General features: G+C 38.4%; 1 protein-coding gene across 4 annotated transcripts in view; it reads left to right on the top strand.

Annotated features, from left to right (window-relative positions):
- The window catches only part of dennd6b (DENN/MADD domain containing 6B), a 108,087-nt gene that overhangs the window by 50,664 nt on the left and 40,201 nt on the right, over positions 1-17,222 (top strand). For all 4 annotated transcript variants that reach the window (XR_011955305.1, XM_072562730.1, XM_072562732.1 and 1 more), the window contains 4 exons: positions 9,271-9,326; positions 10,838-10,960; positions 14,110-14,205; positions 16,811-16,905. Coding sequence is in view for 3 of the 4 variants with exons in the window: in XM_072562730.1 (XP_072418831.1) it covers positions 9,271-9,326; positions 10,838-10,960; positions 14,110-14,205; positions 16,811-16,905 (370 nt within the window). In the remaining variant the exon portion in view is untranslated. The remainder of the gene's footprint in view (positions 1-9,270; positions 9,327-10,837; positions 10,961-14,109; positions 14,206-16,810; positions 16,906-17,222) is intronic.

Raw genomic sequence — 17,222 nt, forward strand, 5'->3', positions numbered from 1 at the left:
GCACTGCTGCCTCACAGCGCCGGAGACCCGGGTTCAATTCCTGCCTCAGGCGACTGTCTGTGTGGAGTTTGCACATTCTCCCCGTGTCTGCATGGGTTTCCTCCGGGTGCTCCGGTTTCTTCCCACAGTCCAAAGATGTGCAGGTCAGGTGATTGGCCTTGCTAAATTGCCCGTAGTGTTAGGTAAGGGGTAAATGTCGGGCTATGGGTGGGTTGTGCTTTGGCAGGTTGGTGTGGACTTGTTGGGCCGAAGGGCCTGTTTCCACACTGTAATGTAATGTAATCTAATCTAATCACATTGCCATGGGTCTGGAGTCACATGACTGCAGGAAGTTGATGTTGCAATGGGGTTAGGCTGGGAAGTTGTTTGGAATAAAACAAATTTTAAAATTCAGGCATTGTCAGATTATAAACCAGCCCAATGATCTCAGGTTGATGAGTGAGTGGAATTTGGTGCAATTTAGAATATGGGCAATAGCATTTTGGATCAGTTCAAGTTTCTGATATGGAAGTTGTGGGTTGCCCAATATAATAAATTAGTTAGGTCTGGATATATCAAATACAAAGACAGCAGCAGGTAAGCTAAGGTAGGTGCACAATGTTGTAGAACTGGAAAAAGAAAATTTTAATGATGGTGGGAATTTTAGATAGTCCTATTTGATTCAGAGACAATGAGGTTCTTTTGAGAAGTGTGAAGTTCTCGAGACCTAAAAACAGCGACAGACAGACCAGGATACAACTATGGTTGCTTTCATTAAAACAACTAACTATGCTTTAGTTTTGCTTCCTACAGTTATGTCTAGTGATTTAAGTGAACAGCTTTATGTGAATACTGCTATTTTAAAATAATACAACACTACATAGCTTTTAAGATTGTGAACAGCCCAGGTCATCCTCAGATAGTTGTTAGGAAATTGAGTTTGTGGCAGGCGTCAAAGACAATATTTGTGAAAATATCTGTTGATCTAATTCTAGATACCATTACCATGAAAAATAAGGGCAATGGAAATTTTGAGAGAGATGGTAGTGTGGTAGAATTAACAGACCTGATCTGTTTTCTGATGATGTTCCTAGGATGCAGTAATTAACAAATCATTAAAAATCAAACTATTTCATGTAATACAATTTAAAAGAGAAAATGTGATAAGTACTCTGGTCTGCCAACACTTATGGAGAAAGAAACAGTCATGAAAGATAACCGGTTTGAAAACATTAATTCTGTTTCCCTCTCTCACAGATGTTGCCTGACCTGAGTATTTTCTAGGTTTTCGGACTCATTTCAGATTTTCAGCTTCTGCAATATTTTACTTTCAGATTATTTCATTACTGTAGGGGCAAAAAGGTAATTTGAGAAGATTCAAGAACTTAAAAAGATGCTAACAGTGCCAATGAAAGTGTCTATTAAATGGTTAAAGAGGAAAACAGATCGGCTATGACATTATTAAAATGGCAGAGCAAGCTAGAGGGGCCAAATAATTTACTTTTGTTTCTATTTTGTATTTTTAGTTCCTTGAAATATAGAACAAACCTTAACAATCCAAACTGTATTTTTAACTTTGGCATACAAGGGCTCAAACCAAAATAATCTTGATTATTGTCTTGCAGCACTAAAGGATGAATTGTGGATATTGCCAATACCAAGAGATCTGATGAACACTGAAGACATTTCACTCTGTTGAGGCAAATTAACATTATACTTATGATCAAAAAAGCTCATTAAACCAAACTAATCAATTTATTTCCATGAGTCTCAACTCACTCAAGTTAAATAATGGAATTAATGATTTAAGAGTAGATATCAAGGGGTATTTGCGTAGTAGTCTTGCAAACAATATGTATTTTAGAATGAAAAGTTTTGGTTGTCTTGCCCTTAGTTCTGCAGAAGATGTGATATAGTGCATTGTTACGTATAGACTGTGATCATAAATAATAAATCATCTCTCCGCTCACCTTATTCATAAATATTAATTCATAATTTAAACTCCAGAATCATTGCAGAGCAAAATAACATAACTTCAGAAGAAGTTCTGATCAATGACTCAAGAAACTTATATTCATCCTTAGTTAAGGAAGAGGTGGTTAAGAGTGCACTTTGTGGAAGTATAATGAATGTTTTGGAAAATTTGTCTAGAACACTTCAAATTAAACTACTGATATAAATTTAATGGACAGAAATTAAAATTGATAAAATGCAATATGGAGTTAGACGTCAATAAAGCTTTGACCCAAACAGTAATCAATGTGTGTAATAGACAGATTCGAAGAATATGGTGCTGAAAAAGCACAGCCGGTCAGGCAGCATCCAAGGAGCAGGAGTGTCGACATTTCAGGCATAAGCCCTTTATCAGAGTGTAATAGACATCCAAGACTATGAAGCTTCAGGAAGAAAGAAGAGGTTTGCCAAAAGAAACACAGGGAAATTTAGAAAATTGCCAGACGAATATTGACAGGGACAAAGATTCAGAACAAGTGCAACATAACTATAAATATGTGAATGACTTGTTTTTAAATGGTAAGGTGCTTGAGATCTGAGAATTAATTGGTCATTGAGGGCAAGAGATGTGAGTGTGCAAGGCACTGGGCAATAAATATTGAAAGACTAAGTTTTCAGAGCATGGCGGAAAGGATGATGCACAAATGGATGCACAAAAAGGATGTTGGAAAAACCAAGTCTGGAATTGAGATGAAGATTGCAATTGCTAAGAATGAAAAGTTCCTTAATGCAGTGACTAAAAGATGATATGTGTTGGAATGGAATTTGAAGGAAGACTAACAATAAGCGCAATAACTAACCCTTTAAATTCTTAAGATTTTCATGATGCTATGATAGGGCATCAGATATCTCCTGTCTGTAGTTAGTCCAGTCCATTTGTATACAGGACAACCTTTGTATCTGCGGGTCTGGTTTCTGCGGTTTCAGTTACCCACTGTTTACTGCAGCCCGAACATGTTACAGAGAGCCTTCCAGAACCATGGACCAGGGGCTGCTGGGAAGGTAAATTTCCCATTTAAATGAATGGGTTCAGTACTATCTGTGGTTTTGGACTTCCATGGTAGATCTTGGAACATATCCCCCATAGGTTCTGGGGGGTACTAATGTAACTCCCATAGTCACAGACAAAAGGGGAATTGAGTGAATTTAGTTATGATTGTTTGTGTCTTTCTATGCCCATGACTGAGGTATCGTTAGATTACCATCTTTCCCTTTTTATCCCCAACCCTTACTGAGGTAGCCTGAAGGTTGTTCCCTATCCCTGGATTTTGGATTCCAATTTTGAAGTAAACCCCTGCAAAAACTTTTTAAGATAATATCAAAGATGGTTTTATCAATGAAATGTTCAAAATGCAGGTAAATGTCATATACTCCATCCGCATATACTCACTCAGTAAATTAAGGAAGTCGGAACAGGAGAGGAGATAAATTGCAAGTTTGGTAAACCCAGGGATATTAAAAATTAGTTCACATGAGTTAAAACTTCCTGGAATTCAGTGTCGAATAATGATTTCTTTGGTGGACTGGAACCAAATTTGAGGCTTCTTTCTAGAGACAGAATTGGAGGGTCTGAGGCAGGCTGCCAATTCAGCCTAGATTCCTGCTCTCACTCTGGAATTCAAGCAACTGACTTAGAATCCCAGAATTATATATTTAAATAGTTCATCAAATTCAGATTTCAGTTGTGTGACATACAGACATTTTAGGTGCTGAGGCCTCGCCTTGATGTGTTAATTGGAAGGTTTTTCAGCAGCAGTGTAGCTTTATTTCTCCATTAGCATTTCCATTGTGGAATGACAAGATAACTAAAAGCATTGGTGTTCATTTTAGCATAATGAGTCTTGATGTTTCTTTTGTTTGCAGTTGGCTAGAAGGAAATGGCTTGTCTCCAAGTCCTTTGTGTCAGATTTAGCTGGGATGTCTATAAAATGCAAGCAGTTCAGAAACTTTTGGAGAGGATTAGCTTGGGCAATTTTGAGTACAGCGTAGTTGGTATTTTTAAAAGAAATAGAATTTCAACTTGAAAATGCAGAAGAGAAGATGGTCTTCAGCTGGATTTCTCTTTATGCCCTCTGCCATGATAAGACCGTAAAACACAGGAGTAAAAATTAGGCGTCTCAACACATTGAGTCTGCTCTGCCATTCAATTATGGCTGAGAAGTTTTTCAACCCCTTTCTTCCTGGAACCTTGGATCCCCTTGACAATCAAGAACCTACAGTTGTTTCTACTATTAGGTGTGTTTCTTCAACATGAATTGGCTTTAATGTGATTGAAGAATTTAGACTCTTATTTAGAATGTGAACTTGCCTTACCTGTTATTGGCTATAACGTGATGCTGGCCCCATTAGTTTAAATGGCACTGCTATAATGCAATTTTCTTATAACACGAGCTCGCATGAGAACCGAACTATTGCATTATGTCAGAACCAACTCTATCTATCTCTGTCTTAAATATGCTCAATGAACTTGCCTCCACAGCCTTCTAAGGCAACGAATTTCACAGATTCACCACTCCCTGGTTGAAGAAGTTTGCTCTTATCTCCATTATAAAGGATCTTCCCTTTACTCTAAGGCTGTGCCCTTGGGTCCAAGTGTCTCCTGTCAATGGAAACATCTTCCTGATATCTACTCAGTCCAGGCCGTTCAGTATTCTATAAGTTTCAATTAGGTCCCCTCTCATTCTTCTAAACTCCAGTGAGTATAATCCCAGAGTCCTCAAAAGTTCCTCATACATTAAGCCTTTCATTCCTGGTATCATTCTTGTGAACATTCTCTGGACCCGCTCCAGGGCCAGTATGTTCTTGCTGAGGTATGGGCCCAAAGTTGCTCTGACCAAATGTGGTCTGACCAGCGCTTATATAAAGCCTCAGAAGTGTATCCCTGCTTTCGTATTCTCGTCCTCTCCAGATGAATGAATGCCTTTCTAACTATCAACTCAACCTGCAAATTTACCTGAAGAGAAACCTGGACTATGGCTCCTAAGCCTCTTTGCTGTTCAGACTTCTGAATTTTCTCCCCATTTAGAAAATAGTCCATACCTCTATTCTTCCCACCAAAGTGCGTGACCTCATACTTCCCCACTTTATATTCCATCTGCCACTTCTTTTCCCAATCACCTAACCTGTCTAAATCCTTCTTCAGCCTTTGCACCTTCTCAATACTACTACTCTCTCCACCTATGTTTTGTATCATCTGCAAGTTTAGCCAGAATGCCCTCAGTTCCTTCATCCAGATCATTAATGTGTAAAATGAAAAGTTATGGAACCAACACTGAACCTTGCAGAATACCAGTCGCCACTGGCTGCCATCCAGAGAAGGACCCTTTTAACCCTGCCTTCTGCCTGTTATGAAGGTGAAGGCATGTACTGTACCTTTGAGAGAGAGAATGCTGTTCTGAACTGGGAGATTACAAACACTTGTGTGTTTGACTAGATGGCAGTCCCAGAGTGTACTGGAAAATTGAAATTTGTAACATTTGGCTATGAAATGGATACCTGAGTTTTGGTTGCTGTTTTGGCAACAATTTGAATTTAACCAATCCTTTAAATTGTGTTGAAGAGTGTAGTGCTGGAACAGTACAGCCAGTCAGGCACCAGGAGAGTCGATGTTTCAGGCATAAGCCCTTCATGAGGAATGAGGCTTGTGAGCCAAGGGAGCTGAGAGATAAATGGGAGGGGGGGGTGGGGCTGGGGTGGTGGAGGGTCAATGGTGAAGATAGTGAAAAGGTGATAGGTAGATGAAGGTGGGGGTGAAAGTGATAGGTCAGAGAGGAGGATGGAGCAGATAGGTGGGAAGGAAGACGGACAGGTAGGACTGTTCAAGAGGGCAGTGCCGAATTGGAAGATGGGACTGGGATGAGGTGGGGAGAGGGGAACCACATCGGATCACCGTGGACCTCACCAGTTTTCCCATTTCCCCTCCCACCTTATCCCAGTCCCAACCTTCCAACTTTGCATTGCACTCTTGAACAGTCCTACCTGTCCATCGTCCTTCCCACCTATCTGCTTCACCCTCCTCTCTCACCTATCACTTTCACCCCCGCCTTCATTGACCTATCGCTTTCCCAGCTACCCTCCACCCTGCAGCACTACCTCCATCCCATTTATCTCTCAGCCCCCTTGGCCCACAAACTTCATTCCTGATGAAGAGCTTAAGCCCGAAATGTCGACTTTCCTGCTCATATGCTGACTGACTGGCTGCACTTTTCCAACATTACACTCTGATCTCCAGCATCTGCAGTCCTCACTTTCTCCTTGTTTAAATTATGCCCCAGGATACTAAAACCCAATCGAGTTTAAATGTATTGTTTTGCCAACATTGAACCAATGAGAAGTTCTGATGATAGTGGTATAAAAATGCAGACATTTTGAAAGCTGGTCAGAGAGCAACTGCCGTAGAGTGAGAAGCTGCTAGAGAGCTAATTGCCCATCTAACATCTTGTTCTCAAAGAAATTAGAAAATACTGTACCAAAGGTACCTTTTCATATGAAATGTTTTCTCAGTAAAAAGAAAAAAGATGACTTTGGGAAATCAGCAGCAGAAAAATTGAAGACAACATAGAAGACAAAGACTCTGTGATTTTGAGATTGAACTAATGTTCTTTTAATAAGTATCTAATTGGAACAGCATATTGTTATCGAGTTGGAGCCAGAGCGTAAGCAATTTAAAATCAGAGGGGCTTAGTTTTGTGAATAGTTTTTTTGTTTAATGTTCACTTTTAGAGTAAGAAAATAATTTTGTTAATTTCTTTAAATAGTGGAATTTAGGAGTTCTGTATCATTCATATTTTAACAGATTAAGAGATGAGGTGAGCTTTTCTGGGTGTTTGGTTTAATTAACAGAAAAGGTTCACCTCCATGTTGTAACATGCCAGATAGCCAATCTTCTATCCATGCTAATACTTTGCCTTTAACACCAAGAGCCATTATTTTACTCAGCAACTTTCTGTGTAGCACCATATCAAAGGCCTCCTGGAAGTCTAGATATGTAACTTCCATTAGCTCTCCTTAATCTAACCACCTTGTTACCTCCTCTAGGAATTCTCGTAGGTTTGTTAGGCATGACCTCCCCTTGATGAAACCTTGCTGACTTTGCCCTATTTTACCATGCACTTCCAAGTATTCAGAAATCTCATCCTTCACATTGGACTCCACAATCTTACCAACGATTGAGGTCAGGCAAGTTGGTCTATAATTGCCCATCTTTTGTTTTACTCCCTTCTTAAATGGGGTGGGGGGGGGTGTGGTAACATTAGTGATTTTCCAGTCCTTTGGGACCCTCCCTGATTCCGGTGATTCCCGAAAAGTTGTCACTAATGCCTCCACTATCTCTTCAGCTATCTCCTTCAGAACTTTGGGGTGTAGCCCATCTGGTCTTGGTAATTTATCCACTTTCAGACCTTTTTCAGTTTTTCTAGCACCTCCTTCTTGGTGATAACTACCATCTCTGTCCCCTGAATCTTTTAAGGTTTGGGATATTATGTGTCTTGCACTATGAAGACTGATGCAAAGACTTAATCAGTTCCTAAGCCATTTTTTTATTCCTACTTCTCCAGTGTTATTTTCCAGCAGCCCAATGCCCACTTTTGTCTCTTTATTTGCCCTTTATATATCGAAAGAAGCTTTTGCAATTTTTTTATATTACTGGCTAGCTTACCCTCATACTTAATCTTCTCCCTGTTTGTTTTATTTTCCTCTGTTGGTCTTTTTAGGGCTTCCTAATCCTCTGGCTTTCCACTGTCCTTCGCCACATTATATGCTTTCTCTTTTGCTTTTATGCTGTCCCTGATCTATAAGCATTCTCTCTTTTTTTTAAAAAGAAATTATATCTACACTTGATATAAACTTGCATAAATTGGCACTGTTAGATATAATGTTTCTCTCAAAGCTCACCTAAGTTAATGATTATTTATATTTATTTAAGATTATTGAAATGATGTTTGATCCTCTTCGATTAAGTTTATTCACTATCCATTGAACCTAAAATATAACAAAGAATTGCAGATGCTGGAGATCATAAGAATGAAACAAAGGTTACTGGACTTTGAAACATTAATACTTTTTTTCTCTTGACAGATGCTGTCAGATTTGCTAGGTTTCTCCAATTTCTATTTTCATTTGTTCCATTGATTGTTATACATAGTTGTTAGATAGGTCTGTAACATTATGAACGTAATGTAGAGAATTTGGTGCAGAAATGTGCGATTATATCTTCACTGTTTATATGAATTTGTTCCTACAAGGAATAGTTAGGTGGAATAAAACATGGTATACAAGGAACATAATGGGACAAGAAATATGAGGATCTGCTAATAGGGTTGGGGAGGCTTATGTGGAGCTTAAATACTGGCAGGAACCAAATTGCCTGTTTGTGCTGTGAAATCAGAGGGGCTTTGGGAAGATTGTTGAAAGCACTAAGTGCTGGAGAAACATGAGAAAGGTCATTATTATCTGATAAGCTATCACATTGGTTGAGATGGGGCAGGGTGGATAACATGAGAAGACAAATGGCAAACTCAATTGGAATGTGTAACTAACAGTACCTAAAAATCAAAGGGAACAATGTGTTCAGGCCACATGTGAAGTATGGTTTCTGTCATCACATTTCAGGAAAAAAGTCTGAAATTGTTGGAAAGAGTCCAGCTGTAGGAGACATAGTCAAAAGTTTCAAAATTGCCTATAGTTATCAAGAAAGATTCCAGAAAATTGCATTCTCTGTATAAATGAAGGATAAAAAAGATTTGATATTTTATCAATTTCAGTGAGTATTGAGAATTTAGATCTCAGCATTTCCTTCAGTCGGGGATAACATTGAATAGCACAATTAATAGTTAAGGATACCAAATATAAATGGGGAAATGTAGGTACCTGTTTTTGAATCAGAGCCTTGAATGGTGGAGCCAATTTAGTGTGGTTCTTGAAAAAGAAAAGTGTGGCAGATTTTTCAAAAGATTGAATGATTTCTGTGTGCAAAGGGTATGGAGGGTTCAGGGCTTAAAATCACAGTTAAACAAAGCTGAGGATAATTTTGGAAGAGCTGGCAGATCTCACAATATTAATGTGTTACTATGAAGAGCAGTTTGAGAGTAGTGTTTTGAATTCTTGATGTTGAATTTTGGTTTTAAAGTATGTGGAACACTACATTGTTAAAGACCTGAGTGAAGGATATTTTGCTCAGATTAAATTGCAAGTATTATGCAAATCTCTAATTTTGTTTGATCCTCTTCTATAAAAAATTAAAAACTTTAAAATTAAAAAGGTTTGTTTCCTTTTCTGCAGAATCTATTGCCAGCGCCATTGGTCATTCCCACAGTACATGAGTTGGATCTGTTTGGGTGAGAGCAATTTCAATGAGTCATAGAGATGTACAGCATGGAAACAGACCCTTTGGTCCAACCCGTCCATGCCAACCAGACATCCCAACCCAATCTGGTCCCACCTACCAGCACCCGGCCCATATCCCTCCAAACCCTTCCTATTCATAGAGCATAGAACATTACAGCGCAGTACAGGCTTTCGGCCCTCAATGTTGCGCCGACCAGTCATACCAATCTGAAGCCCATCTAACCTACACTATTCCATGTACATCCATATGTTTGTCCAATGACTACTTAAATGCACTTAAATGTACCCATCCAAATGTCTCTGAAATGTTGTACTTGTACCAGCCTCCACAACTTCCTCTAGCAGCTCATTCCATACAGGTGCCACCCTCTGTGAGAAAAAGTTGCCCGTAGGTCTCTTTTATATCTTTCCCCTCTCACCCTAAACCTATGCCCTCTAATTCTGGACTCCCTGACCCCAGGGAAAAGACTTTGTCTATTTACCCGATCCGTGCCCCTCATAATTTTGTAAACCTCTATAAGGTCACCCCTCAGCCTCCGACGCTCCAGGGAAAAGAGCCCCAGGTTGTTCAACCTCTCCCTACAGGTCAAACCCTCCAACCCTGGCAACATCCTTGTAAATCTTTTCTGAACCCTTTCAAGTTTCACAACATCTTTCTGATAGGAAGGAGACCAGAATTGCATGCAATATTCCAACAGTGGCCTAACCAATGTCCTGTACGGCCGCAACATGACCTCCCAACTCCTATACTCGATACTCTGACCGATAAAGGAAAGCAGATCAAACTCCGCCTTCACTATCCTATCTACCTGCGACTCCACTTTCAAGGTGCTATGAACTTGCACTCCAAGGTCTCTTTGTTCAGCAACACTCCCTAAGACCTTACCATTAAGTGTATAAGTCCTGCTAAGATTTGCTTTCCCAAAATGCAGCACCTCGCATTTATCTGAATTAAACTCCATTTGCCACTTCTCAGCCCATTGGCGCATCTGGTCCAGATCCTGTTGTAATCTGAGATAACCCTCTTCGCTGTCCACTACACCTCCAATTTTGGTGTCATCTGCAAACTTTATAACTGTACCTCTTATGCTTGCATCCGAAGGGGTAACATAAGCTCAGTAACCACTTCATCATGCTGGAGTATAAACCTTCAGATATCTTTGAAATTTGTATGGTGAAAATATGTGGCTGACCTTTTGGAAAGCATATTTGGATCAGCCATCATGAGCTATAGCATAAAATATTTAACCTAAAATTCTTTATTTTCACTTTGTTAAACTGTAATGTATCAGTTTGTTTTAAAATTTAAGACATTGAGGTATGCATTATGTATAGTGAAAGAGACAATTGAAATGTTTTGAAAAGAGATCTGAGATCTGAGATTTGATGAGGTGGATGGGTTGGGATTGAGGGTATCATACATTTCTTGGATACAATAGCCTTGATTTGGCTTCTTCCAAATAAAACTCCTTTTTATTCATTGATAAATTATTGTTGTCAGGTGTTTCCAATCAATTTTGATACATATCCAAATACTTTGGGAACTGATGTTGCTTGGAGAACCAGTGATTGTCATGGCAGCATCACCCAAAATTTCTTCGGATCTTGTGCTGGCACTGACCAGGTGAGTAAGGAGCCCTAAACAGGAAATATCTGCAGGATACATTGATTGTTTAAAAAATACAGCTTTTGTGACAAAACTTAATTGACAGAATATAAAATTTCTTAATTAACCACTTAAGGCAAAGCTTATTCAAGATTAGGTATTCATTATTTCAACCATCAGATATAAGCTACTTGATTCTGCAGCCAATAAACTGCCATCTCACTGGGGCAATGCTTTTTTACATGTCATGTCATCTGCACCTGCCCTCCTTCATCACTAATCCTATTCCATTCCCTTGTTCTGCTTTTGATCAGATGCTCCTGACTGATCCTCAACTCTCTTGAGCCTTATTAATTTAAATATCTTTCTCTCCCTTCTACTTTTCCATGACAAAGCTGTCAGTCTGTGAGCTTATCCTAACCTGTTTTATCTCTAGATCATTAAATCATACGTTCTCTTAGTACTATTTGTACCTTGTCCAGCTTAACTGCACTTTTTCCAAATGTAGGTACTCCAGGTACAACTTGTACAATGACAAGTTAATGTTATTTACATAAAGTCAAAAATAGTGTAGATCAATTTAACAGAGACTTATACTAGCTCAAGTTTTCAGGGATGTGTCATGAATGGCAGAACTTTTACTTGATTTATTTGTGTCATTATTTTCCTGTTCCTCTAATATCATCATCCTACTTTTGTATCCCTAAATGTCTGCATTAAACTGTATCAGCAAAGTACTTTCCAAAATAATCCAAGGCAATCTTGATTTTCCTTAAAAATTGAGTGTCATTTGCAAATTTAGAAATGAAACTATCACCATCATTTTCAGTACTTCCATAAGAAAATTTGAGCAGTCCATTTTAGTTCATAATCCTGGAGCTGCCCTTTATAAAATTCATGGCTCTGATATTTAAAGTGAGACGTGTGGGTGAGGTGGAAGAGAGATTGTAAATTAAGGTTGTCATCAATTTGAAATCATTACTGAGAATATAAGAGAGCTGAAAAGAAATTTCTTTAGGCAGATACCATTGCGTGCATTCAAGGAAAACTAAATACTTTAAGGGATGAAAATATAGATATATGGAGACAGCAGGGCAACAAAATTTGTTTTCGATTATTGTTGAAAAGCTAGCGCAGACATGATAAACTGAAAGGTGATTTGCTGAATTGCAATGTTCCATGTCCAGTGCAGCCCACTGTAATAAATTTTGGAAGTTAAAAACAGAGTAAAAAAAAATAGATTAAGTAGAATAGAGGTTTGAAGAATTTTGGCATGTCTGTCAACCATTTATTAGAATTGACAGAACAAGTAGGCCAGAACATAAAAAAGGTGTTGAATTGAATTGAATGATTTATTGTCACTTGCATTTTACAGTGAATAATGCAGTAAAAAAAAGTGAAAAGCTTCAACAGTCGCCACAATCTGCCAATTTAAATAGTTTAAATGCATTGGCATGGATGGCAGATTGACAGGATGGGCAGCTAACAGCGAATGGGAATAAGGGGTTATTTTTCAGGTTGGTGACCTGTAACCAGTGGAGTTCCACTGGGAAAAGTGCTGAGACTGCAACTGTTCACAATATATATTAATGATTTGGATTAACAAAACATATGCACTGGAGCATAATTTGCAGATGACAAAAAATTAGGTGGAAAGGCAGGTTGCAACAGGAGTACAAAAAGTTACAGAGAAATATTAATTGATTGAGTGGGCAAAATTTTGACAAAAGAAGTATAATGTGGGAAAATACAAATTTGTTTTTTGGAAGGGATAACAGAAGAATAGTATTTATATGGAGAAAAATTGCAGAACGCTGCCACACAAAGGGACTGGGGGTACTTGTGCACGAAATACAGAAATGTAGCACACAGGTAGAGCAGATTACCAGGAGGGCTAATGGAACATTGGCCCTTATTTCAAGGGAGTTGATATGTAAGAGTAGGGAAGTCTTACTACAATTGTACAAGTCAGTTGGAATATTTGTTTTATATCTAAAGGCATGGAATGCAGATGCAGGAAAGAAACACTGAAGTTATATAGAACCTTAATTGGACCTCATTTACAATATTGTGCACTTTTGCCTCTCTGTTAATGAGGGAAATAAAATCAACAGCTGCAAAGATACATCAGCAAATTACAGAGCTAAGTCCTTGATAAGATGTATATACATGAAGACTGGACAAATTTCCAACAATGACAGGCTTGTGGTATTAGGGAACTGTGATGTAGTGTATATCTTGGGAATCTGCCTAATAAGGGAGGCAGAACAGGCTCAGGAAACTGTGGAATGACGAGTCTAACTTCAAGGCACATTGTGAAATTCAATGCAGACAGCAAAATTGATGATCAGAAATAAAGTTGAGGATTGCTTGTACCTTAATTAACTTGTTTAGCATATGCATTTTTTTTCAAGAAGCTTTTGCATGATCAATTTTCACAATAATCTAGAACTGCAGACTGATGCAGCTTGGCAGGAGGCCTGTGAGTCTAATTAGTCTCAATTCTCTGCCCTTTCCCTAGAGCCCTACAGATTTTTCACTTCAAACATTAATTCATCTTTTCAAGTTATTGTTAGGTCTGCCTTCACTACCTTTTTGGCTTGTGTATGCCAGAACATCATAGCTCACTTGTGTAAGAAAAAAAATGCATATGTTGTCTCTTAGTCATTGCCAATTTCCTTAAATTTCTGTCCCCTGGTTACTTACCTGCACCACTGAAACATTTTTTTCCTGATTTATTATTCATTATTTCTGCTCTAAAGACAATCACTACAGTTTCTGCCACTAACAACAGCATTTGCCTTGAGTATTTGACTATATCTAATTATACCAGTTTATTTGATATTGTGTATCTTAACTATAAGAGATGCTGCACAACTTATTTGCTTTGTTAAAAACTGGTCAATATATCTTTTATGCGTATTAAATGAAATTATTGTCAGAAACTAGCTGATAGAGTTTGCTGAGGGTCTGGGATAAATTTATATTTTATATATGCTTAGATTTTCATTTTGCTTATTGAGGTTTTATGTTTTTGTGTTGACTACTTTTTGTTTAAAACATTGAGGTTTCTGTTGGGCAAATTTGTCGACACACTTCTCCAGAGAATTTATAAATCCGAATATAGTATACCAATTTCCTGCAAGTATTTGTGTTCTCTATTGTAGCTGTATTGAGCCCCTGAGATACTGCTGTGACTATCGACCTTACTTCACCATCCATGACACTGAATTTAAAGAGTACACAACACGAACACAGGCACCGTAAGTTAAAACACCAAAAAGTGATTCTTATTGAAGTGGTAGTTTAGAGTTCAGGATTTTGCACGTTGAAATGTAACTTGTACAATGATGAAACTTTGCTGCCATCCTCCTGAGCAAGTAAGAAGTCAGTAACCATGCTTTGGAGCAAGACTTCTTTCCTGTGTGAGAGCTTTTCAAACTCATTTGTGAGATGTGTGCCTGGCAGGTTGTGCTAGCACATATTACACGTACCTAGTTGAAGATGTTGGTGGGGAGTTGTCTTGAACCACTGCAGTCCTTTGGCTCAGTTGGTGGAATTCTTGCTTCTGACTGAAATTATGGGTTCAAGTCACAGGCTATCTACACAACATTGTGGGTTGACACTCCACTGAGGAAGTGCTATACTTTGAGATGTTATAATTTGGGTGACATGCTGGATCAAGATCCTGTCTGCTCTCTCAGATTGTAAATAATATCATGGCAGTATTTCCAAGAATGGTCAAAGGGTTACCAATGTCCTCATCAATACTTTTCACTCTATCAATGTCAGAAAAACAGAATATATAATCATTACATTCAACCTTACAGGGATTTTGCTATGTGAGAATTGGCTGTTGTGTTTCCTACATTACAATAATGACTGTGTCACAGTACTTTATTGGCTAAAAAAGGCTTGGTACATATTGGGTAAAAGTACAAGGTTTTTGGTGCAGATTTGAGTAGATGGGAGCATGCAAAAACCCATCCTGTTTCCAATCAGCTGACCTAGCATTAAAGGGGACTCAGCAGAGATAAGTGATGGTCTCTGGAACTTTTGCGAGGCCTGTAGAGGACTCCCAACAGGGTAACCTTTCCTTTCCTGTTTCTAATCTCTGCCCATAATATCTCAGATGAGTACTCATCAAATGTCCTTTCTGCCACTGTCATACTGCTCTTGGCTAGCACCTCCCCCTCTTTTACTACCTTCCCTGTCCTGACTGAAACATCTAAACCCCAGAACCTGCAACAACCATTCCTGTCCCTGCTCTATCCATGTCTCTGAAATGGCCACAACATCGAAGGAAGAGGATGGTAACACCTCAAACTTTTAAAAATCTTACAAAGATATAACCAAGAGGAAAATAAAGTGCAAACTTAAAATGGCAAGACAGAAGGAAAAAGGTCTGCATTTCTGTTGTACATTTGATGTCTTCAGCGTTGCAAAGTGGATTATGGACTATGTACTTTTGAAGCATAGACATCGTTATTAAATAGAAAATAAAGGAGCACGCTTTTGCAGCAAGATTCCTCAATGTGAGATAAATGATCAGATTATTTGTTTATAGTGATGTTGGTTGAGGGATTTTAAACAAAAAGGGATAGTAAGTGAAGTAATGTGAGGTTGGAGATTTTGTTTTTTTGTGGAACTGGAGCCACATCCTGATGGCATTTTCATCCCCACACAATTGCATTATTTATCCAGTGACTTTCGTGATTATAGCAAGGTCATCCAGATGGACTTCATAGAATATGAGTTCCCTGATTGGGGATGTTAACCTTGGCTGACAGTGTCAGAGGTTCTGTTCATTCTGAGAGCTGACTCTTTGGAAGCTGGACCATTGTCAAATACAATGCACATGTAAATAAAGGGTAACTTGGTAACAGGATACTGGCCTCTACAGAGTTATCTCAGTGGCCTCCTTTACTACCCTACCCCTTGCAGGTGTAGGACATTACACTTTCTCTGTGCATCGTCCACCCAGAACATCTGGTGCTTTAACTGAGATCCCTCTTTCTCTGTGCCTGAACCATCTTGATATCAGCCATTGTTTGTTCTGCATACCTTTAGTGGAAGTATGTGCATGGAGGCTGTATGTTTTGCTTCACAAACATTGCTCCTCATCAAATGTTCAGGTGCCCCTTCCAGGCACACTTCATATTATTGATCAATTATCCCATAGACTGTGGCTAAAGCAGATTTTTCAACAGGTGTGTCAGACTAGTACGAACCCACTTGTGTCTTTTGTCACTCTGGCCAAAACAGCTCCCTAAAGCTTTCAGCTGTCATTACTGAAGTTAAATATTGCTAAGTAAAAGGCCAAGTCCTGTACACTGCTTTTAATTCTGGTCATCCAAATGCAAGATAAACTTGCAAGTTCTTAAATGAAAACAGAAAATACTAGTAAATAGAGTTAGAAATTTAGATCTCTCAAGGATAGTTAGTGCTGTGTGCAATGAGAGAAAGTTGAGAGTCAAATCTTTGCTGGAAGGAAGACAGGGAAAAAAAGTGGAGGAAGAACAATCAGTAAACCATAACCTCACACTAAGTAGTGTCCAGATAGCAAAAAATAGAAGTCTTGAAGTATGTTGTACAAATGCTAGTTTTTAATACTCTCTCCATTCCATGCATGAGAGAGGAATAATAAGCTGGAGAAAGGTTCTTTATATTCAAATATACTAATTAGGGGATTTCCTGACTCATTAATAGTAAGCAAATCCTTTTAAAGGTTAAACTAGATTTTTAGAAACCTTTGTAACAATCTTTCATTTAATGTTTCAGTCTTGAAGCACCATATCTCGAGTGGGTTATTTTAACTAATGCTTGCAATTTTATTCCAAGTTTAGTGTTGTAATTTACTTTTACCAGGCCAAATGTTATCTTGGGTGTGACAAATCCTTTCTTCATCAAAACATTCCAACACTGGCCACACGTTATTCGTATTGGAGATGTGAGAATGTCAGGTAAGGAGCAAATGCAGAGCATAAATAGGTGCGCTTCGCATTGTGTTCATGATAATAGGTTCAGCAATTTTTTTTTAAACTTTGAAGTAAATGCATGATGAATCATTTACATATGGTGACATGATTGTATGCTGATTAAGTGTCCATTCTTTTTGCCTGATTTTGTAAGAACTTGAAAACTAAGTAGGCTATTTAGCCCCTCGAGATTTTACAATGTTCACCTCGGCAGAAACCTTTGTGTATTCGAATTCTTAGTTTTGTGTGCCACATAACTATGTAAAAACAAATAGCCAGATAAAGACAAGAAATTGTAATTT

Source organism: Chiloscyllium punctatum, chromosome 44 (genome assembly GCF_047496795.1).
Source record: "Chiloscyllium punctatum isolate Juve2018m chromosome 44, sChiPun1.3, whole genome shotgun sequence".
Lineage (NCBI taxonomy): Eukaryota > Metazoa > Chordata > Chondrichthyes > Orectolobiformes > Hemiscylliidae > Chiloscyllium > Chiloscyllium punctatum.